This window comes from Cyprinus carpio, chromosome B8 (assembly GCF_018340385.1).
Source record: "Cyprinus carpio isolate SPL01 chromosome B8, ASM1834038v1, whole genome shotgun sequence".
Taxonomy (NCBI): Eukaryota; Metazoa; Chordata; class Actinopteri; order Cypriniformes; family Cyprinidae; genus Cyprinus; species Cyprinus carpio.
Genome location: NC_056604.1, coordinates 7,756,998 through 7,780,929, shown reverse-complemented (window position 1 = coordinate 7,780,929; position 23,932 = coordinate 7,756,998). Strand labels below are relative to the sequence as shown.

Genomic DNA, 23,932 nt, shown 5'->3' with positions numbered 1-23,932 from the left:
TGAGCAAATTGTTTCTGTGTTAGTTGTAGCCCCCAGTTAAATACTATTACAAATACAAAGTACATGTAATGTGTTTAACAGGCACATTACTGTCTTAATAGTTCTAAAAATTCGCAAACCTAAGAATAATTGTGAACGTCGTCTGAATTGAATAAAGAATGTAGTGTATTTATAATATGCTGCACTGAACAGGTTTATGGGGATGAGTGATTTCGGCTGGTGCTCCTGTGAGCGTCTTTTGTCTATGTTCTTCAAACATTACAGTAGACATATTTTGGTTTACAACTTGTTTAATCAAAAATCACTCGGCTAACGTATCCACCTAGTGTTCAACAGCAGCTAAACTTTAGCTATGGGCAATTCGCTTGACATTTTTTTGTATTTTATGTCTATAAGAACGGATTTTATATTATTGGATGGTAGCGCTAGCTAACAAGGACTCATCTCTGTGCCAATCACAACAGGTTTGGCCACAAAATCAGCGCAGAGTATGAGGAAGGGAGGGGCTTGCTCCGAGCCGTTTCCTAATCACTGGCAAATTCACTGATATGAGAAAATTACAATGTTTTCCTGATCTTAGATGCTTTCACCTGTTGTAGGGCTCCAACACAATATCACTTTAATACCATATGACCTGCTCTTTATATTAGAGTCATTTGCCAGTGATTAGGAAAACGATTCGTTCAAGCAATGTTCGGAGCAACGCCCCTCCCTTCCTCATGCCTACTCTGCTCTGATTGGTCAGCTTGGCCAAAACCTGTTGTGATTGGCACAGAGATGAGTCCTCTTAGCCAGTTAGTACCATTGACCAGTTACTTTACATAACAATAATATAATCAATCCGTTCTTAGTATGACATAAATACAAAAAACACTTATGCAAGCGATTTTTAGCTGCTATGTGAACACTAGTGGATCGTAGTTAGCCGAGTTAAAATGACTAAATTCAATACATTCACCAAAATTTTGATGTGAATTTAAAAGGACGCTTCACTCATCTCTCCCGCATCAGAGCACAATAAACAGCAGTACTGGGATGTTATACATACACTATTCTTTATTAGTCAGTCTACAATAATCGACATATTCTTTTCACTGCGAATTTTTAGACAGTTCAGTAAGACAGTAATGTCCTGGAAACACATTACATGTACTTTGAAAAGATAGTTCACACAGCACCTTTTGCATTGAAGACCTAGAAATAAACGGTGCTTACACAACAAACCAAACAATTATTAAGCATGCTACATAAAAACAAAAGCACAATTAGATACGGATGATGCAAATACACTGACCTTCCTTCAAATCATTCCAAGTTTATTGGTTGGTAAAGCAATCGTTGTGAAACAAAGCACAAGGGCTTCGGACTAAACAGTTGTATAATGAATTGTAGCCACTTAGTCAAATTATCCTTGGGCAGATGAAAAAAGTTTGCTTTTGACTCGCACTTCAGAACACACAGTTCGTCCCATGATGTTTTCTAGTTTTCACTGGCGTCTTGGAGCGCAATAAGTGGGCGTATCGTATTCAAATAACTTGACAAATTGACGTCATCTAGTCAGAGAAAAAGCTTCGGTCTTCTAACGATTCATAAAAATGACTCAGAGTCGAATTCTACTTTTGAAAGACAATAACTTTATATATGGTGCACTGTCTTGCAGGATTTTTTGTTCACTTAGATCTATGTTACACACTACATGAAAGGTAAATTTAAAAATTCCATGATAGGTGCTCTTTAATCTACAGTGCCATAAAATAAAATAAATGACACTGTATCTGAGTTGAGCATTTGCAATCTGAATTAATCATAATGATTTAAAAAACATGGTTATGGAAAAAAATCACCAACAATAAAAAAGTTAACATCTTTTGTAAATGTCTTTTTGGATGCACATGTAAAAACAAAAACAGTGCTGCCTGATTCATGTCATGAGTATCCATGATTAACTTTAACTCACACTAAATAACAATTCCTATCAATAAACAAAAATAAACAAATCAAACACAAGTCACCACAACTCAACACAACATAATATTAAAAATTCATAATAATTCAAACGAAAAAATAATTAATTCGATTCATCATATATACTGGGAATTCATCAGAAACTTAGATTTTACCAAAGTTAACAACATCCCACACAACACAACCATCATGCTAAACAGAACATTAACTAAAAACAGAATATTACTAAAAACATCATGAAATATCAGTGACAAAATTAATTTAGGTTAAAGGGTTAGTTCACTCAAAAATAAAAATTATGTCATTAATGACTCACCCACATGTTGTTCCAAACCCGTAAGACCTCTGTTCATCTTCAGAACACAGTTTAAGATATTTTAGATTTAGTCTGAGAGCTTTCTGACCCTCCATTGAAAATGCATGTATGGTATACTGTCCATGTCCAGAAAGGTAATAAGAAACATCATCAAAGTAGTCCATGTGACATCAGAGGGTCCATCCAGGGTCCGTTAGAATTTATTGAAGCATCGAAAATACATTTTGCTCCAAAAATAACAAAAATTATGACTTTATTCAGCATTGTCTTCTCTTCCGGGTCTGTTGTGAGTGCGTTCACAACACTGCAGTGAAGCCGCTGACGTACAACGCTGCTGACGTGTTTTCTGGTGCGCCCAATAACAAAGATAACACGTCAGCAGCATCGTACGTCAGCGGCGTCACTGCAGTGTTGTGAACGCACTCACAACAGACCCAAAATGTATTTTCGATGCTTCAACAAATTCTAACAGACCCTCTAAAGTCACATGGACTACTTTGATGATGTTTTTATTACCTTTCTGGACGTGGACAGTATACCATACATACATTTTCAATGGAGGGACTGAAAGCTCTCTGACTAAATCTAAAATATCTTAAACTGTGTTCCGAAGATGAACGGAGGTCTTACGGGTTTGGAACGACATGAGGGTGAGTCATTAATGACATAATTTTTGGGTGAACTAACCCTTTAAAATGACTTTAAACTTTAAAATTTAACTGTATACAAAGTGTCACACTATTCATTTTGAAGCATTTCATGCATCACTATTTGGTGGCAGAGCTAATAAATTTAAAGCGTCACAACGAAATAAATGATACTGTATGTGAGTTGATGATTTACAATCTAAATGAATGATAATTATTTAAAAGTAATGGTTCATGAAAATAATAAATCTCTTGTCTTGTCTTTCTGGATGCACATGAAAAAAACAATAAACAGTGCAGCCACTGAAGTCTGATTCATGAACAAGTAATTCATAATAGTCTATTTGATTCATTACGTTTGACTACTGAATTGACACTTTTGAGCCAGTTCTTTTAATAAATGAGTCAACTTTAATGAGTCAAAAGACTCTCCAACTGCAAAGTAATTTTCTGAATCATTCAAAGGAATCATTCACTGAATCTGCCAGAATACTTACTGAATTAACATCTGACTCACTGAACCACATCATAAATTTCATTCATGTCTGACTTGAAACGAACCTCTTTCACAGTGTTTGTGTCCTTAATCCTCTATGGATAAACATTATGAAATATGATGAGAGACTTAAATCAGAATAATTATTGACTGTTTTTTAATAATAATATTTATATTTTAATATATTATGAATAAATACAAATTAAAGTATGCTTTTATAAATATGCCATATTATGTTTTTCATCAATGTATCTTTTTTTTTTAAAACTATGGGTTAGTTTGCTTTTTCCCCTTAGTTATTGGAACCTGCAAAACCTTTTATCGGCCAATCTCTAGTATTGACTCTGAGAAAGAGGGAGATTAAGGGAACAAAACAACAACAGCAACCAGAATGAGAAAAGTGGAATTTAAGCAAAGTGCCCAATGTAAGAAAAGACAGATGGTTTTTATGTCAGCGACAGAAAACTGAGTAAAGTATATACGAGGCAGAAAAACCAGGATGAGGAGACAAATTCCAGAATGGAGGAGAGAAAAAGCTGAAGTGTTGCAGTAATGTGGGTGTCAAAGAGTGAGAGCGCGAGAGGCTGCACGTAAGCAGATGACACTGACATCATGATATTGTTGGCTTCTCACTTCCTTCTAGGGCTCGATTAGTCATTCCTTCCAGCCAGGTGTGTACACATGCTCACATAAACATATGCACATTGCACACACACTCGTGTGGAGGTGGATAACAGGTGCTCTCTACTTCCTGTAACCTGTCCTGGGGACCGTTCTTCCTGAAGCTGCTATTTAATCCTCGTGGGGTTGAGCTTTCCTTATTAATGTCAGTCACAGTGATTATGTTGAGAGTTTGCATGCATATGTATGTCACCAGCATGCAGGACATCCGAAAGACAGGTACTATTCAGTGTTTATTCAGTACTGAACTGTGAGTCAGATGAGTCATGGGCAGACCCACGCAGAACCTGTGCCCGCAGTATTTCATAAAAAAAGCTCCACAGGTTTTGACTGCCCGATATTTTACATTTTATTTTGAATTTTTCACATGTTTATTTAGTGATCACATGCTATTATTTCAATAACTGATTTCAGCTACCATTAATAATGCAGTACACTCTTCTTCATTTAATACATCTTACAATATCTAAAACTGCTCCAACAATGATAGAACACTGGATGGATGGATGGATGGATAGCTAAAATGATAGAAAGATAAAAAAAGATTGACTAATAGAATGATGGATGGATGGATGGATGGATGGAAAGAATGATGGATGGATAGCTAGAATGACAGAATGATGGTTAGATTGACTGATAGAATAATGGATGGATGAATGGATGGACAGACAGATAGCTAGAATGATGGATGGATTGACCAAAAGAATGATGGATGGATAGTTAGAATGACAGAATGATGAATAGATTGACTGATAGAATAATGGAAGGACAGATGGACAGATAGCTAGAATGATGGATAGATTGACTGATAGAATGATGAATGGATGGATGGATGGACTGATAGAACGATGGATGGATATAAGGTTAGAATGGTAGAATGATGGATAGACTGACCGATATAGTGATGGATGGACGGATGGATGGATGGAATGCCAGACAGAATAATGGATAGATAGCCAGAATGACAGAATGATGGATGGACAGATGGACAGATAGCTAAAATGATGGATAGACTGACCGACAGAATGATGGATGGATGGATGGATGGATGAGTGCATTGATAGACAGCTAGAATGATAGAATGATAAATAGCTAGAATGATGGATTGACTGATGAATGGATGGATAAAAAGATAAATAGAATCAGAAAATGTATCATTTTTTTTAACTATGATAAATCGAATTCCTCCACACACATTGTCGAAAATGTTAAAGTTGCCAAAAATCCCTCTCCACTACTGTATATTTAACATAAAATTTCTGACTTCTGGCGGTAATCACAGCATCATACATTTTCACTCTAGTGAGGGTAGAAAAATGACGCTGTAAAGTGTCACGTCTGGTTAGGGCACAGAGTCAGGGTGTTTTTAAATTCTGGCACAAATTTGTCAGCTAGGCTCCTAAAAGACCACTCAACTCACACTGCCTACTAATAAACAATGAACACACATACTGTATGCTTCAGTGACATCCACTCCGATGGTGACTCCAGTAATAGCATAGGATGCTTTACTATAATGGCACAATAGCACTATTGATAACGCAGCTATTCTTCAGAAAATGTTCCCTGTCAATAGTCTGCCAGCAGCACTCATTGTTCTCATGTGGGAAATGACTTTCACATGACAAAAGACAAGCTGACGATAGAAAAGCAGTTTATTGACAAAGGGCTATATGGGAGGAAATATAGTAAATATGGAACTATTATTTGCTCTGCATAACACCTCCAAAATCTTGCATAAAATATGAATTCCTCTCGCCTCACCCTTCACTGAACAACTGCAGCCGGATTTGAGATCGGCCAGCTGTCACAGCCCAGACACAGTCACTGTGACAAGGTGCTGACGCTGCCCATGGTGACACTCCCTCTACGCCCTGGGCTCCGACAACCTGCTCTTCGGGATGATGGTCACAGAGCGTAACAGAGCAGAAAGAATCATCGAATCAAACTCATCCTTTGGGATTCCAAAGTGGCGAGAATCCATGTTCACCACAAGAAACAGATCGGCACATGTCACTTTTGGCACAATGTATGCATCTAATTGTTTTTTTTAATAATCTACAAGAGGTTTCTGTTAAAAAAAATCACAATTTCTACAAATATCTCTGCATACTGCAGAAGCAAAAATCTGTGGATTGAGCACTGAGGTAAATCGGGGTTGAGTTAAAAACCCTTTCAGCATGAGACTCGAATTTTTCACGGCCTCAACCAAAAAGTGGAACAAGTGGAACAAGTAAAACAAGCGGCTCTCTCTTTATCTCCGTCTCTCTCTCTTCCCGTGAGAGCTCCTGCTAGGTTTGTTTTCCAGCTGTGGATCACAAGGGTTTCTATTACATTTCTAGAGAAATTGCCCCTATCTCGCTCTGTCCTCTGAGTTTTATTGCTCAAATTGTAGCATACCTCTACACAGAAGGTTAGACCCAAGTGTGGGTGTTACCTTAAGGCTATTGTGTGTTATTTCACCACAGAGACGTCCACTACATGTTGTTGAAGACACACACACATACACACAATGTGCTCCGAGTGACACTATGCTTCTGCAGAGTTTACTTGACCTCAAAGTAATGAAATTCACACATGTAGTTCACACATGATATCATTGTCATTAATAAGTCGGACGGAGAAACTCATGGGATTTGACAGAGAACCATATGTTCAAAGGTGAATTGGAAGTGCAAGTAGAGCCAAAAATACTTGAAGCTGGTGAGGATCATGGGAAACAGAGGTAGTACAGTACCTGAGGGTTTTGGTGGTCATGTCAGCAGCCGTGATGCCGTGATAGATGAGTGTTTCGTTCCACACTGGATTCAGAGTGTTCTTTAAGGTCTTAGTGCGCAATTTATTTGCCTGAAAAAGAGAGGAAGAGTGCATTGAGATTGATAACAAATATAATTTATACACACACTGGGTCAAGACAAAGCTGCTCGTGCACAGTTTCTGCTGGCTTCGCAGCAGCTGTGCATGCACATAAATTTGTTCTTATCATCAGTCTAATGGTGATGAACCCAGATTATTGTAAATGAGGGAGCGCATGGTTCAGTTAGTTATTAGCATAAGACAAGCCCAAACCATCTCCATATAAGGGCTTCCACAACACCTTTCCTATCTTTCTTTACTCTCTGAAACGCTCTCTAAAAATCACTTGCACCTGAGCACATACAGCAACATTTTCTGCATTTTCTTGAAAAAAACTATCTCAGACTGAACATTAATTGACATCAATTTAATAACTTTAATATTAATTTTTTTATCTATAAATACTGGTTTAGGCAGTATGTTTACTATATATATGCATATATTATTATTACATTGCATTTACTTGAGACTGGGAAGCAAAGTCTTATTATACACAAAATTCTGCAGGATAAGAAGACTTATTTTCGGAAGCAAAGTCTTATTATACACAAAATTCTGCAGGATAAGAAGACTTATTTTCAGAAAATAGCTTATAATGAATAATTTCTTTCCCAATTTTAAATATTTAACCTTAAATCAAGAACAATATAAGAAAAATAAACTTAATTCAACATACATTCTCTGAAAACAATAATTTATCTGATCTGAATGATGCTTAGACATTTCTACTGGAACGCAAGACAAAAATACTAATGAAAACAATGACTTTTCTTCAAAGCAGGTGAGGCTGAAACGCTTTCTTGAACATTATTCTATTAAATTGGAACATAAATTTATCACCATATACCCAGTGGAATGTTTCCACGACTTTCATGCAATGTCATCATAAAACAGCACCATGAGCTTATTGCTGGGACAGTCCCCCTGAATCAACATGGAGTTACGCTCAAGGGCATAATGTTGATGGTCAAGCAACCCTGCGGTCAACAGCCTTAACCACTACACTGCATCACCCCAGTACAGCCTAAATGAAGAAACTGTCCTCTAAACTCACCAGTAAACTAGAACCTCAATCATCCCCAAAATAAACATTCTTTCACATTTCACCACCTAAGAGCATTTGGGGAAATAATTAACACCCCCCAAGCTCCATCTGTGCAGAAATTACCACTGCTGTAAATAGTTTCTGAATTTAAAGAATCTGTTAGAATCAGATGCTGCTCAGATGTGCTACAACAGTTTTCACCACTTTTTTTTTTTATTTCACAGTGTGTTGTAATTAATTGTTAAAACCCCTGGCCAAGGAACTGGAAGGCTGCTTCAATTCCTACAAACACAACCCATGAGTCATCACCACTGCACTGTGCCCTTGAACAAAGCACTTAATCTCAGGTTGCACAAGAAGTTCTATGGTGATCTGGTGTGAACATCACAGAAATATATATAAATACTTATTTGCACATAACTGCAGCTTAAATATCAAGTGCCAGATTTACTAAACAGGGCAAATTGGCGCGAGAGCACAATTCAAAAACAGCACTGATGGGCATTTACTGCCAATGCGCAAATTAAAGAACACAGACACAACATCTCATTTACATATCGACCAACGCAATATACAAAGCACAGCGCAAATTAGCATAGTTGCAAATAAGCAGAGCCGATGCTCATCAGGGGTGGGTGATCTACTTGCGACACAGGTACAAAATAGTTTAAGACATGCTTTTTTTGGACTTTAAATAATGGCGCAAATACCAGTAATCTGACAAGCGCAAATGTTAGGAAATTGTGTTGTGTAATTCATTTTAATACTCTTCTCTTTTTTCTGAAAGGGAAACTCCCACAAATGCATATTCAGTAAGGTCATGCGCAAAAATAACTGTGCCCATGCCTTGTCTGTGCTAATTCTTCACTGCGCATCTTTAGTAAATCCTGACAGTCTTATTTTAACAACAAAAGTCGTTTTTCGCTGTCGCAAGTGGTTAGTAAATCTGGCCCTATATATGTTCTGATTGACTGTGATATTGCACCGCATTTTTGTCTTCAATATTGACTAGTGCTGTCAAAAGGACTGACTTCAGTAATACAATAACAAGCATCATCAATATGACACACCCTCGATTCTGCCTTTTGTTCACACAGGGCTTGATCTAGAACCAGTCCCTCCAGGACTTTGCGATTTTGTGATCACTGAATTTATCGCAAAATCAAGCTAATTTTCGTAACTGCCGCAAATTTTCAGCAGAATTTGGGTTATTCAGTCAAAGAAAGGTTGTTTCTCAGTTCCAAAAATGGAATGAACAGCCTTGCGTTCTCATCATGACCGATTTACAAGAGCTACATTGGATAAACGAACCAAAAGCGGAATGAATGTATGCTACTATAGTTTGGGCTACGCAGCGCAGACCATTTATCTGCTCGAGCCGGAGCCACGGGCTGATCTCGATCACGTGACACTGATATACACAGCACTGGGAAATACAGTGTAGAAAGCAGTCGAATTCGCTATACAATATCAACATCTCTGTTAAATCTTGTGAGAAGCATTCAAATTTGGCACAGAATTCTGTCAAAGCTACAGATATCAAAACAAACGCCACTGATGTGGAGACCAGGAAAAACATTGTTCAATAAACACAAATCTCCACTACCGTTCACCATTGATTTAACAGTAAAACTACAGGAACAACTTGTGGCAGAAATGGTCTAATGTTTTCGAGTGATTTTAAATGCTTCACACAACTTTTCCCAGTAATCTGACGATATTTGTTCATCCTTCATAGGTTTCCCCCATGTATAAAACTAAAAGTTTCATAATGTAGGAAAGCAAACAATTATTTAAAAATAAAAAAGATATTATATGACCACTAGTAGATGGCTGCAGAGAAGACCATTTCTTATAGGCCATTTCCACTCCCTAGTATATATATTTTTGTATTCATTAAATTATATTTAGACATTATGAATGACAGTAATAAAAGTGCATTTTATCAGATGTAATATATTTATTACATCTGTAAGACGTCTGCTAAAGATCTGGGAATCATCTGCTGTGTACTCTGATAAACGTCTCTGAAGCAGTTTTACATGCATTCTAATAAATGTCTATTTGACTTCTGACAAGAAACATCTTAGAGACATACTGCAGATGAACAAGCACTCTTAAAAATACATCTTGCATATATAAATGCAGACATTAAATAGATGTCTCCGAGATGTTCATGTGCGATTAGGGTGAGTGCTTTACTGTCAGATGCTGGTGCCACCTTCTGTAGAACTTAATGGCACTAGTGCTGGTGTCCTCAAATGTTAGTCTGGAGCCCTACAATGGTTCTCGAAGTCAGAAAAGTCATAACAATTTTAGAAGAATGTTGTCTGTGGTATATTTTCACTGCAAAACAATGAGAAATGGCACAAATATCATCGCAAATTTTGATGCGATGAAAGTCCCGGGAGGGACTGCAGAACTGATCCCGGCAGTGTTACTAAAATGTTTGTCAACATTACTGTTGTCAAAAGTACAGACTTAGGTACCAATCGTTACTGCAATTGTAAAAACGTCCATTTCCCACTAATATTTGAGCACTTTTGAGCGAATTCTTAAACACCACTGACTGGCCATAGTGTTCACGCACTAAAACAGATACGTCTGTGATTGGCGTCAGTGATTATCGCTTCATGCTCTTCACCAAGCGCTCACACAGAAATCAGTTGAAAGCCGCATCTATCATCGGTTTTTAAAATTGCAGTACCGACTGGTACCTAAAGTCGGTACTTTTGACAACAGTAATGTTGACAAACATTTTTTCTCCTTGTCTTAAAAAAAAGATATATACAGCTGCTAAATGTTCTCAGTGCACCTATCACTGACAGGTGTAGTAAAATTTCATATCAGTCATGACAGCTCCCGGGATAAATTGTAAAATCCTTATTAGTGTAAACAGAATGTGTATTGGTTTCGTCTTGGCAAACTAGATAGCTACGCTGGTGCTGCAGAGCAAGCAGATTCTGTCACACAGAGTGTTGAGAACGGAAAATTGCCATAAAATTGTTAGAGTGCCTTCTGTGTGAACTCAAGCACGATGCCGGGATGGGGACCTAGTAACACTGCCGGGATCAGTTCTGGAACAAGCCCTGTGTGAACAAAAGGCAGAACCAAGGGTGTGTCGTAGTGATGATGCTTGTTATTGTGCAACTCTTTTACTAGGTGTTTTGAAGGCAGATCAGTGTTCATGATGAAAAAATATATGCAAACTGGAATCAAGCAGAGATTGCTGAAGCTGAGATTGTTCGCCAACTTATTGGAACCTACACGTCACATTGCATGTCACATCCTGATGTCACGTGTCTTTACGGGATTTTGACGGGATGTGTGTGAATGTACGCACAGCTTCACTGTGAGTGTGAATGAACCAAAATCAAACGATCCCAGGACAAACCACAGGACACATTGTCCATTTCCACAATGCTTGGATCATAAAATTAAAAGGAAACATGCTGCTGCTGCTAGAGAGAGGAAGATCCCCAGTAGCAGATCCAGACAGGTGGTGCTGGGGAGGTGGTAGGCTAAGATGAGGACACGCATACATGCAGACATAGCATTCCTTAAATACGTCCTGGTTATATAGGTAAACGTTAATGAGTATGTGAATCCGATTGTCAGGGAACATTCAATTGAATGCAACTATTCATTTTTTTCCCCCATGCGTTTAACAAAAAAAAAAAAATCTGAAATTATATTTAAATACGACAAGGACAAAGAGAAATTTAGGACACAAGGAGAGAAGACGAGATAAAAGTTTCAACAAACTACATAAATAGTTTGAGGTAGTGGTGTCATGCACTTTTGCAGTCCTTGCTCACTTTGTGGCCAACGTGAGATAAAAAACTTTTTAGCTACTTAGCTTGTTAGGTAAATGTAAGGCTCAGGTGCAACTCAGCTGGACTCTCCAAATGTAGATAAGTAAAAGTGCCAGTGTTTCAGAACCTATTTTACCTGCAATAAATGCCAACAAATTTTGAGAAATTGGATTTCAGCTCTACTTGGATCAAAAATCTGAGGGGACACATGCTCCTAGTTTGAATGAGCATGATGCATCTGGGTAGAGATGACAGTGGGAGAGATGAAGAGAGAGTCAGTCAGGGAGGACAGGAGAGGAAACATCATTTATATCTTCTCCCTCAGGTGAAAGGCAGACATCTGCTCACCTACTTTGCAGAGGAGAGAGAGAGGACGAGAGGCTTTCCCCAGCTCTCCTCCTCTTTGTCACACACACACACACAATCATCATTACCCCTTCTGTTTCTTACCCTAAAATCTGCTCATTCCCAATACTCACACACATACACTTGTTTACCTATCTAAATGAGGACTAAATGTGTAAACCTCTATTGTTTTGTGTTTAAACTAATTATTAGAAAAAAACAAACTATAACCTTTTGAAAATAATACCTCATGTTTTTCAAGAGCGATGAATGGGTTGAACAGAATGGACAGACAGAGAAAAAGACAGACAGAAAGACAGATTGACAGACAGATTGAGAGATAGACAGACGGATGGACGGACAGATAGAAGGCCAGATAGATAGACAGACTGACAGACAGACGGAGAGATAGACTGTATGTCTGTCTGTCCATCCATCTGTCTATCTGTTTGACAGATAGAAGGACAGATAGACTGACAAATGAAAATAATGTTCTATAGATAGAATGACAGAATGATGGATATAGAGTCATAGCCAAAAATATCGGCACCCTTGGTAAATATGAGCAAAGAAGGCTGTGAAAATTAATCTGCATTGTTAATCCTTTTGATCTTAAAAAATCTAACCTTTCTTTGGATAATAAGAATTTAAAATGTGGAGAAATATCATTTTGAAATAAATGTTTTTCTCAAATACACGTTGGACACAATTATTGGCATCCCTAAAAATTCTTATGAGTAAAATATCTCTGAAGTATATTCCCATTCATATTCACAATTTTAAGCACTTCAGGGTGATTATGTATATGAAATTATCCAGCCATGGCTTCCTGTTTCAGAGAAAAATAAATAGGAGGAAAAACAAAACCCAAATCCCCTTAATAATCCATTACAATGAGAAAAAACAAAGAATATATTTCTGAAGTGCAGCAAAAGATTATTAAGCTTCACAAATTAGTGAAGTGGCTTTAAGAAAAGAGCTAGAGCAGTGAAAATTCCCATTTCCACCATCAGGGCAATAATTAAGAATTACCAATCAAAAGAAAAAATGATACGAAACTGCCTGGAAGAGGATGTGTGTCTATATCGTCTTAATGCACAGTGAAAAGGAGAGTTTGAGTGGCTAAAGACTCTTCAAGGGCCACAGCTGGAGAATTGCAGAAAATAGTCTCGGGGTCAGAAAACCTTAAAAAAAAAAAATTGTCAGACAGCACCTACATCACCACATGTTGTTTGGGAGGGTTTCAAGAAAAATTATCCTCGCTCATCCAAAAACAAACTCCAGCATATTCAGTTATCAGACACGACTGGATCACGACTGGGTCACTGAGAACAAAACCAAGCTTCTGCTATGGGCATTCCAGTCCTCTGACCTGAACCCTATAGAAAATGAGTGTGGTGAACTGAAGAGAAGAAGCACCAACATGGAGCTGGGAATCTAAAAGGTCTGGAGAGATTCTGGATGAAGGAATGGTCTCTGATCTCTTGCCAGGTATTCTCTAACCACATCAGGCATTATAGGAGAAAATTTTAGAGCTGTTAAACTGGCAAATAAAGGTTTCAAAAAGTATTGAATAAAAGGGTGCCGTTAATTGTGGCCAATGTGTATTAGAGAAAAACATTTATTTCATAATGATATTTCCCCCCATTTTAAATTCTTATTATCCAATGAAAGGTTAGATTTTTGAGATTTTTTTAAATAAAAGATCAAAAGGATTAACAGTGCAGATTAATTTTCACAGCCTTCTTTGATCATATTTACCAAGGGTGCCAATATTTTTGGCAATGACTGTATAGAACAACAGACAGACAAACAAATGGACAAACTGATAGACAGAGAGATGGATAGACATACGATAGATAGATAGATAGATAGATAGATAGATAGATAGATAGATAGATAGATAGATAGACTTCTTCAGGATACACATCAAATGACAAGGAAAGCTCTAGCCACTCCCATTGATTACCAGCTGTCTTTGATTGCTTATTAATTGTTTAAGAACACTTGTTTGAACAGTTGATGTGTACACTATATCCTGAAGAAGGCTTTGAAGTCGAAACGTGTAGATCTACCTTTTAAACTATTTTGATGATTCAGCCTAGTTAATTAAAGGCTTTTTATTGTTACAATGAGTGCCTAGGAGTAAGGATTATCTTTCTATTTTTAACATATTATTATTATAATTACTACCACATTATCTTTTAGTACTTATTGCATTTATATTGCATATTTGTTTATTATTTAGTCATTTGTTTTTAGCTTTCTCCACAAAGGTGATTTCATGTTTTACTATCCTTGTGGGCAGAAGCACCATGCCCATGAAGACTATTTTAAAAGCAACTTTTAGTGTGCAAATTAAGGTGTGCCGTTATTTTGAGTAAATAAGGTGTATGTCTAAATTTGGCCAATTCAACTGACCAATTCTGTCATCATTTATGCACCGCCATTTTGCTTCACACATGCATGGCTTTTCCCTGTAGAATAAAACGTCAAAACTGCTCTTTTCTTTATAATGAAAATGCATGACGATCACTGGCTGTCAAGTTCAGTTAAAATTTAGCTTTTGTATACTAAAAAAAAAAAGCAACAACAACATATTAGGTCGGGACTTGAACCCGGGTCCCCTTTCACGCTGCCCAAAAACTGTAACACTGAACTCATCTCACACAAAACACTACAGAGCATGTTGAAAAGTGTTTTTTTCCCCCCTGTAGTCATGTCATGCCCTGCCTAGGGCAGAGAGTGAGCCAGTACCACCGCTGGTACCCCCTGAAAAATGGTGCCGCTGCTTGTGGGGACGTTTGCTCTCCTCAGTGTAGGCCAAATCTGACCACCCCCACACACACAAACCCACAGCTCACCATCACACCATTTCCTTCCCAAAATTCTGCTCCAACCCCAGACTCTCGCACTTCAAATACCCTGACATGCACGCTAAACTCCCCAAACTGGGCAATTACCATGCAACAGCTCGTTTAACAAATTAGTGTTAAATCAAAGAAATGCTCTGGCTGTGAAGACCCAAACACAATCTCCCAAACCGCAGCCTCTCTCGCGCACGCTCTCCTGACAGAGCGAGTCCACGTCATTCATTGCCTGAAGAACATGTTGCTTCTCTGCATATTTCATTTCATCTTTCTCTCTTGCTCTGTTCTACTCTCTGCACTGCTGCATTTAAAGCTGGAACCAGCCAAGCTTGGCTATCCTCTTTCTCGCCCCCTGAGGATGCTCGGCAAATGAATAAACACACTTTAATTCCAACAGACATTAGCAAAAAATACATGTAACAATCCATTAAAACAGCACCAACTGAGCAAATAGCTACTGGGACTTGAGATGAATCATTCAAACCACTATCCATTTAATTGACTTTACCGTGGCAGTACTATGGTACAGTGACGGCGTCAGATGGTAAGATCATACTGAGTGTTTAACATACAGTATTCATTTACCATGGTATTTACAATTCAATAAAAAGTAACAAACATTACATTTTTCTTGGCCATATACAATGATAGTACCATGATGGTTATCTGACAGCATCACATACAAAAATGTACCTTGGCACTACCATTTTATTTATATATTTTTTTTGGAAATGTACAATGGTAGTAAAAATGTATTCCTGGGAATATATAAAAATAATACGTATATACATGTACACTACAGTTTAAACATTTGGGAGGATAAGACTTTTAATGGTTTGGAATGAAGTCTCTTTTCTCACAAAATATGGATTTATTTGATCAGAAATACAGTAAAAACAGTAATATTGTGAAATATTATTACAATTTAAAATAACTGTTTTCTATATTAATATATTTTAAAATGTAATTATTACTGTGATGCAAAGCTGAATTTTCAGCATCATTACTCCAGTGTTCTTGAGTGTCACATGATCCTTAAGAAATCATTCTAATATGATTTGATGCTCAAGAAACATTTCATATTACACTCAAAACGCTTGTGCTGTTTAGTATTTGTGTGCAAACCATGACATTTTTCAGGATTCTTAAAAAAATGTATAAATATTTACTTATGTAACATTCTAAATATCTTTACTTTATCTTGATCGATTATATGCATCCTTGCTAAAAGTATTAATTTCTTTCAAGTGTAAAAAAAAAAAAAAAAAAAAAAAAAACCTTTCTTCTTTGGAATAATGTGTACTGGTGAATAATTCACAATAAAACTAGAAAAGTGCATTAAGTAAACTTTATTTTCTTGTTGACTTTAAGCTTCAGTGATGTTGAGTACACTAAAAACATGGTACTTTAGATAGTAAAGACCGTAAACCATAAAAGCAAAATCATAATCTGAGTCTGCCCATCAAGCATTCGCCAAAAAATGCTCCTACTTACTCCTACTAGCTTTCCAGCTATTTTCTTTCCAAGTTCCTCACTCATATTGCATCTTTGCCTGCAACAGCATATGGTTTCACCTGTCTCTCTCTCCTCCTGCCAAATCGGTGCTATCGCATTTTCTTCTAAATATTTTATCCTCATGTTCCACTTTTCTCTTCCCCCTTTTCTCTCTCTCCTTTTCCTCCCTCCATCTGGCCCAGGGCAGTGAGATTCCCAGAGCAGCAGCTTGGGAGAGTGTGTGTGACTCAGATATCTCATTCTCCATGCTGTGTGATGATGACACACACACACACACACACACACACACACACACACACACACACACACACACACACACACACACACACACACACACACACACACACACACACACACACTCGACCAAGGAGGGCCACTCTCGAGCTCTACAATCTCTCCCTCCCTCTCGCTTTTTTCCTTCTGCTTCCTGCACTTTTTATGGGATGCTGATGGAGTTCCTGCATGGGACGTAGTTCGTTAAAGGGATGGTTCAAGCAAAAATGACTCATCGCCATGTCGTCCCAAAGCTGTGTGACTTTCTTTTATCTGAGGAACATAAAATACGTAGTTCTGACGAATGTTCAATGAAAGTGGATGGGGACTAGCTATTGTAGCATTTAATAATATTTTGAAAAGATTTTTCAACAGACTGGATGATGATGAGATCAGATCTCTGTGTGGAACACTGGCTGTTGTCAGACTGCTTGTGCAAACAAAATCTCACTGGAGTATTACAATTAATGGCAAAATTAATGTTTGGAAATATTAACTGATATTTCCTACTGACACATGACAGCAAAAGCTAGAAATAACTGACTTGAAAATACTAGTGTTCTTTTAATTTTGGCCACTACTGTATTAGTTACTGTTTTTTGTATTTTTATATAGCTCTAATTTAATTTTAGTTTTATAAATGTTTGTATTTTTAAACGCATTTCAGTTGTCAATGCAACATTTCTAATTTTCATTTTCTTTTCAGTTTTTCATTTAATATTTATATTTTATTTGCATTGTTTAAATTACTGAAAACATTTTATCTTTAGTTAACAACACTGGGTTAAACTCTCTTAAACATCATAAATGTCACCCTTGTGTGCTATATTTCAATTCTTCATACAGCAAGAAACAGACTAAAATTTAACATGTGACTACTGAAAATATTGCATAGCAGTTTGGTCACTATTCACTTTCATTGCATGGATGGTATGTTGTCTAGGCAATATTTATAATATTTAAAAAAAAAAATGTGAATCTTTTACGTTTATATTTTCAGTTTTCATTTTTGATTAAGTCATTTTATTTTACTTTCTAAACCGCTTTATTGATTTTTTATTTCAGTTTTGAAGTAATTTTAGTACTTTACCTTTAAATGTAAAAAAACTCAAATTAGAAAATTATTGTGACAACTAACTGAAATAGATAAAAAAAATGTAATTTAATCAAAACAGTATTTTTTCATCTTCTATTTAGATTTTATTTTATTTAGTTTTTAGTTTTTTAAACACATAATACACTTTAGTTTTAGTTAACAACACTGGGACAAGCCCTCTTAAATGCCATAAATTAGAAATTTTGCCTTGACAACTACCTAAAAAAAAGTTTTTCATCTAATATTTATATTTCATTTCTTTTTTTGTATCTGAATTACTGAAAACGATTTACTTTATAGTTTACACTGGGACAACACCTTTTTAAAAACCATAAAAGTAGCCCATATGTCTTGTACAGCATATCACAGGTCATACAATGCGCTCTATTAGGAACAGATTGAAATATAAAATGTGACTACTGAAAATCTTTCTTAGCAGTCATGGTCACCATTCACTTCCATTGTACAAACAAAAAAGAGAAGAAGAAAATGTCATAAAAGAAGAAGAAATGTCATACAAGGTCGAGTAAAAGACAAAATGTTTAGGTGAATTATTCCTTTAATAGGTCGCATATGGATGCATATGAAACCATGAAGCGTGTAAAAGGACAAAAGGAGAGAGAGAGTGTTATAATTGGGTTAATTTAATGCCTGCATGCCCACATACGTGCGAGAGAGTATGTGTACATCTACGTCTGAAGGTGGGCTTACGCATACACGTCCATCACCTCCGGTTCGCACACCTTTTAAAAGCCCGGAGATGTCTGTATAACCCTGGCGGTCGATATTTACCAGGCTGGCGCGTGGGAGCGTACGCAAGACGTGACGCTCCTCGCTTTACTTTTCCCTCTCGTACATATACGCTCCTCTGTTGACGTGAGTCGTGTAACAATCTGTGCTGTTTCCATGACAACCACCTGCTGCTGTCCCCCCTCATCTGTCTCTCTCTTTTTTCCATTCTTCCCTCCCATTCTGCACTCAACGTTGTGTTGGTATTCAAGGTCAAAGTGGGTCATGTGGCGATACACAGAGAGATAGTGGCAGAGATTCGGACGAGAGTGCGGGAGAGCGGAGAAGAGTAAAAACCACTGGAGAGAAGACAGGACACTCCTGTCTCAGCCTGTCCCGCTTTGAACAGATTGAAGTGCCGTGCATTCGTTACATGCGGTGAAAATGAAAGGAAATGAAAGAGAGAATAATACGGTGCTGAAGCGCTCTCTGAATCCACTCGTTTCCACCGCATGTTCTCCACACGAACAGCTTCAGCGCTCACGGGCGGCCCTGCCAGTGATGCAAGCTCACATCACGCCTGTGTTTTGTGCAACGCACGTGTTGACGTGTGTGTGTGTGCGTGCGTGACGGGGAATCGCAACTTGTGCTGATAGTGCGGCGAGGGTTGAACCATGCTGTGTACGTGTGAGAAGGTTGCAGTGACCTTGCTTGCTCCAGGCAGGAGGTGGAGTTTCACATATGGATCCGCCAGTCCATTGGAGTCCATGGCTTTCAGCCCCTGTGGGAACAAACAAACACACAAAAGTGCAAAGACTTCATGTCACATTAGATGCACACTCATGTCTGGGGTGAGCAATAGATCATATCCTTACAGTGATATGCACACTTAAGGGCATATGGTTGTTTAATTGGACTGTTTAATTTTTTTAAAAAGTTTGTTTATTGCTTGCTCAAGATAAATCATGAAATAAAATGTTGAACTCTATTTTATTTGGCAAAGTAGATGCAAGTAAATTTTACGTTGAGTAAATGATGTGTTTAAATATGTGATGCTTCTTGCTTTTGGTAGTCAGTTTTAGTGGCTTATGGGTAGAGAAATCTATAGAGAGCATTTTATTGAACAATATTTTGTAAATGAGTGCAGAATGAGTCATTTACACGGTCTTGGAAACTTTTTATTTTTTATATTTTATGTATACATTTTATTATTCTTCTTTTGTCCCAGACCTAGACTTTTAATATTAGAATAAGAAAAACCATGGGGAAAAAAAACATTTGTTATTACATTCTACAAATGCTGTATTATAACCTACATATATATTTTTCACTTTAAATTATGACTCTAATTCAGTTTCTAATTCATTTTAACCGAAATACACTTTAAAATATAAAATCATGAAAAAAATGTAAAAAAAAAATTAAATATAATTAGTAAAAAATTCCAATCAAGCTGTAGTTTTGTCAAATGATGCAAAAAGTGTAAAAACATAACTTCATTTCATTTGGAATACATAAAATGCTACATACTAAACTACTCTTAGCAAGACTGCAGTCTGTTGTTTTATTTTAAACATGTTTCACATTTCCACCACCGATTATTATTAAACACAATATAATATCAGATGTGGGGGAAATGTTCATTAGTTTAGGGGGAAAAAATGTCAAACCAAAAATGTTAACTATCAGAAATTGTTAGTTTAGTGATAGTGTGGTAAGCATGCTTTAAAGGAGTTTATTTCTATAACTGGACAAACACAAAAAATGCCTTGTAGAAACACCCAGTAGTGTAAAAACTTACCTTGGCCTTGTGGATTGTGCAGTGCAAGCAGTTATTTTCTTGGTCAAATAGCAGGCTGAACTCCAGAGTTCCCAGGTAGGCTAAAAGAAACAAAGGAATAACTTAATGTCTTGCACGCACATTAGCTTGGAATCAGTCGTGCCTGTAATGACCCAATCAGGGCTGTGCACATACAGAGGGCTTGTAGTGTTTATGCACCATTACAGAGACTAATGAAGTATTTAACACTCCGATCGCATACCTCAGTTATCACACACACTCACACCAATCCAGCAAACACCACACAAAGCAATCAATACCGAATAGTATGAGACTCAGGTCCAGGTCGATGGGAAGTGCTCATGCCTTATTGGCTGCTTACTGGTGAATAAAATCAGTCAGTCAAACAAAGGGAATCCAGAACAGTAAATTTCTTTGGATTCATGTATGTGAGGAGTTATGTAATAGAGAAGCATGATTTTACAGTATGTGAGATTGGGCTGATGTGGTTAAAGATTTGGACTGGCAATGACAAAGGTTGTAGGTTCAAAGCTCACAAGGACTCCTTCAAGTACAATTACCATTGTGTCCTTGAGAAAAGCACTTAACCCCAGGCCGTTCCAGAAGGATGTCTGCAGATTTGTGAAAAATGCATCTGCAAAATGATTACTTAGAGCGTAAACACATGTGTAAACCCACCCAAAGGGAACCAAACGTAAAACAGTCACTAGCCACGAGACAAACTCACTGTCATCGTCATCCGAGTCAGCAAACTCTCCGTTCTCCTCTTGCTCTCTCTCCTTCTTGCTGTCTTTCTCTCCGTTCCCGTCTCCGTCCTTGTCTTTGTCCTTTAGAACTTGTTTTTCCCGGGGTGGAGGGGGGGTGATGGGGAAGTCGTGGAAACGAGGGAAGAAGTCAGAGATCTGTGGGATGGGGAGGATGGGGCCGGGGCACACATTGATGGCAAAATGCTCCTGCATGGAGATCTTGACTGGGGAGGGAGGAGGAGGCACAGCGGGGCTGGGGGGACCCGCGGCGGACGGAGGGGTGGAGGGAGAGGGGGAGGAAGAGGAGGACGGAGGCAGGGAGAGATGGGAGGACGGGTTGCTGGGGGGGAAATGGGAATGGGGAGGAGGTGGTTTGGAAACGCTCATCGGGACCACTGGAAAGAACTGTGGCGAGAGAGAGAAAGAACTTTTTAAAACACAACTTTAACATTTTTTTTTTTTTTTGTGCTGGGCAATGATTAATCGCACCCAAAATAAAGGTTTAGTATATGTGTGTGTACTGTGTATATATATATATATATGTATATATATGTATATATAAATACACACACATGCATGTATATTTTTAAGAAAAATATCATGTTTATATATTAAATATATTTATATAAAAAAATAAATTATATGAATATAAATATATATATGTAAACACATGTAAATATTTTCTAAATATATACTGTATGTGTGTCTTTATATATACATAATAAATATACACAATACACACATATATATTATGTTCACAAAAACCTTAATTTTGGATGCAATTAATCGTGATTAACATCCTTAAAATAAGATCCTTAAAACTTACTTTAGAAGCAAAATTGTGTAACATATTGGATTTGTTTTCAGGTCAATTTTTTTTAATTAAGTTTATTTGGCATTTTCTAATTTATTTTTTTATGTTTATATTTCTTAACCCATTAGTATATAATTTTTCTTATTTTCAAAATAATTCCATACAGGTTTTATGCTTAAAGCATAAAGAAAATTGGGTTAAGGAAAATTAAACAAACATACATACATACATACATAAATAAACATGGTTAAAATGTAAAGTGACTGAAAAATTGTTCAGTTCCCTTTTCTTTTAAATAAATTAAGTTAAAATAAATAAAAGACCCAAATACCATTAATTTCTCTCCTTCGCTTAAAATAAATGTTAAAAAAAAGAATCAATTGACTCAAAAATGGTTAAATCCCCCTTTCCTTAGAAGAAAAAAAAACATTAAAATATACTTTTACTTTGGAAAAAGCAGCTTGAACAGTCTGCTAAATATCTTCTTTTATGTCCTGCAAAAATAAAGTCCAGGTGTGGAAAGACATCATCTTACACAATTTCATTAAACTAAAACAAAATGTTTGCTGTAACAAGTGGAACAGAATAATGCCCCACGGCCCCTGATTCAGACAGATAAAGATGTGTGACAGACTTTCTGCTGATAATATCTTTCATTACCAGTAATGCGGCTGTTTTGATTACACTACCTCCCTAAGGACAGAGATATAGTGTCTGTTTCATATGCATCCTCTTCTGTGCGTTCTATCTCTGTCTCATTCTCTTTCAACCTTTTTTTCACATCTTTCCCTTTAGCTCGTAAGATTCTTGTCTCGTGAACTAGACCATCTAATGAGCCAAAAATAGAAAAGCGAGATAAAACGAGATAAAAAAAGTTTTTCCCTTTTTGTTTTGCGTGCTTGCTGGAAATGCCACACTAATTAATGTTTTTGTAAGTCTGAAATATCAAACACACAACATGCTGCACAATTTTACTTTGCCTCTTGGATTATCTGACAAAAAAAAAAAAAAAGCATTTTACATAACAATAACATCGCGGTCAACAACAATATTTGCAGATGTGTGGCAAGACCGTCATTCCAACACGTTCATACACACAGTGAGGCTGCTATGATGCAAAAACACTGTCACATGCACACAAAGGCTGTCAGGCTGAATAACACACACATGTTGGCCGGCACAAACAGAGACACATCACATGCAGAGTTAAGCAGAAGTGCAAATAAACACAGCTACTATTAAACCTGACTTATAAACATACACAGAAATGTGTTCACTCATGAGGAAATATACCTGCAGGCAACATGCATACATCTGGACACAGACACACTCACATTAACAGGTGGTCAAGCTGGTACACAAACATGCACTATCAAGTGGACACAAATACAAAGGCAATCATACAGAAACATACACACACTCACCCAATGACAGGCTTCATCTGTTCCAGCACACCATCTTGTCTTCATTCATGGTCTCTCTCACACACACTGAAGAGAAACCACCGTCGTTTTGTATCAATATATCCTCCCTCGTTCTCTGTCCCTCTCTCACAGTCTCCCTCCCTCCCTCTCACTACTCTCTCTCTCTCTCTCTCTCTCTCTGTCTCACCCGCTTGACACGCTCTGAGTCGGTTGTGACGTTTTCTTTAAATTCTCTGCGCACTGATCTGTCACTCACCATATACTGATGAGATTTAACAATGAGGGAGAGAAAGCTGAAAAGAGAGAGAAACGGAGGACATATTAGAAACTGAATAGCCATAGTGAGTTCGTAAAAAGATAAGAGAAAGAAAAAACTGCAGCGAAGTTACAGTTATAGTTGTCACAGAATTTGACCCCAGTGAATATTTTTTTAAGAATCACTTTCTGTATATACATACTATTTAAAGGAATAGTTCATGTATGTAAGATTCATTTACT

At 37.2% G+C, this 23,932-nt stretch overlaps 1 protein-coding gene across 1 annotated transcript in view; it reads right to left on the bottom strand.

Moving 5' to 3' along the window:
* The window catches only part of LOC109099244 (double C2-like domain-containing protein beta), a 40,033-nt gene extending 16,422 nt beyond the window's left edge, over nt 1-23,611 (bottom strand). The window contains exons 1-5 of the mRNA XM_042729468.1: nt 23,435-23,611; nt 21,178-21,601; nt 20,451-20,530; nt 19,356-19,430; nt 6,843-6,952 (exon numbers count right to left, since the gene is read on the bottom strand). Of these exons, the coding sequence (XP_042585402.1) occupies nt 6,843-6,952; nt 19,356-19,430; nt 20,451-20,530; nt 21,178-21,601; nt 23,435-23,479 (734 nt within the window). The 5' untranslated portion in view covers nt 23,480-23,611. The remainder of the gene's footprint in view (nt 1-6,842; nt 6,953-19,355; nt 19,431-20,450; nt 20,531-21,177; nt 21,602-23,434) is intronic.
* Between the last annotated feature and the right edge of the window lie 321 nt (nt 23,612-23,932).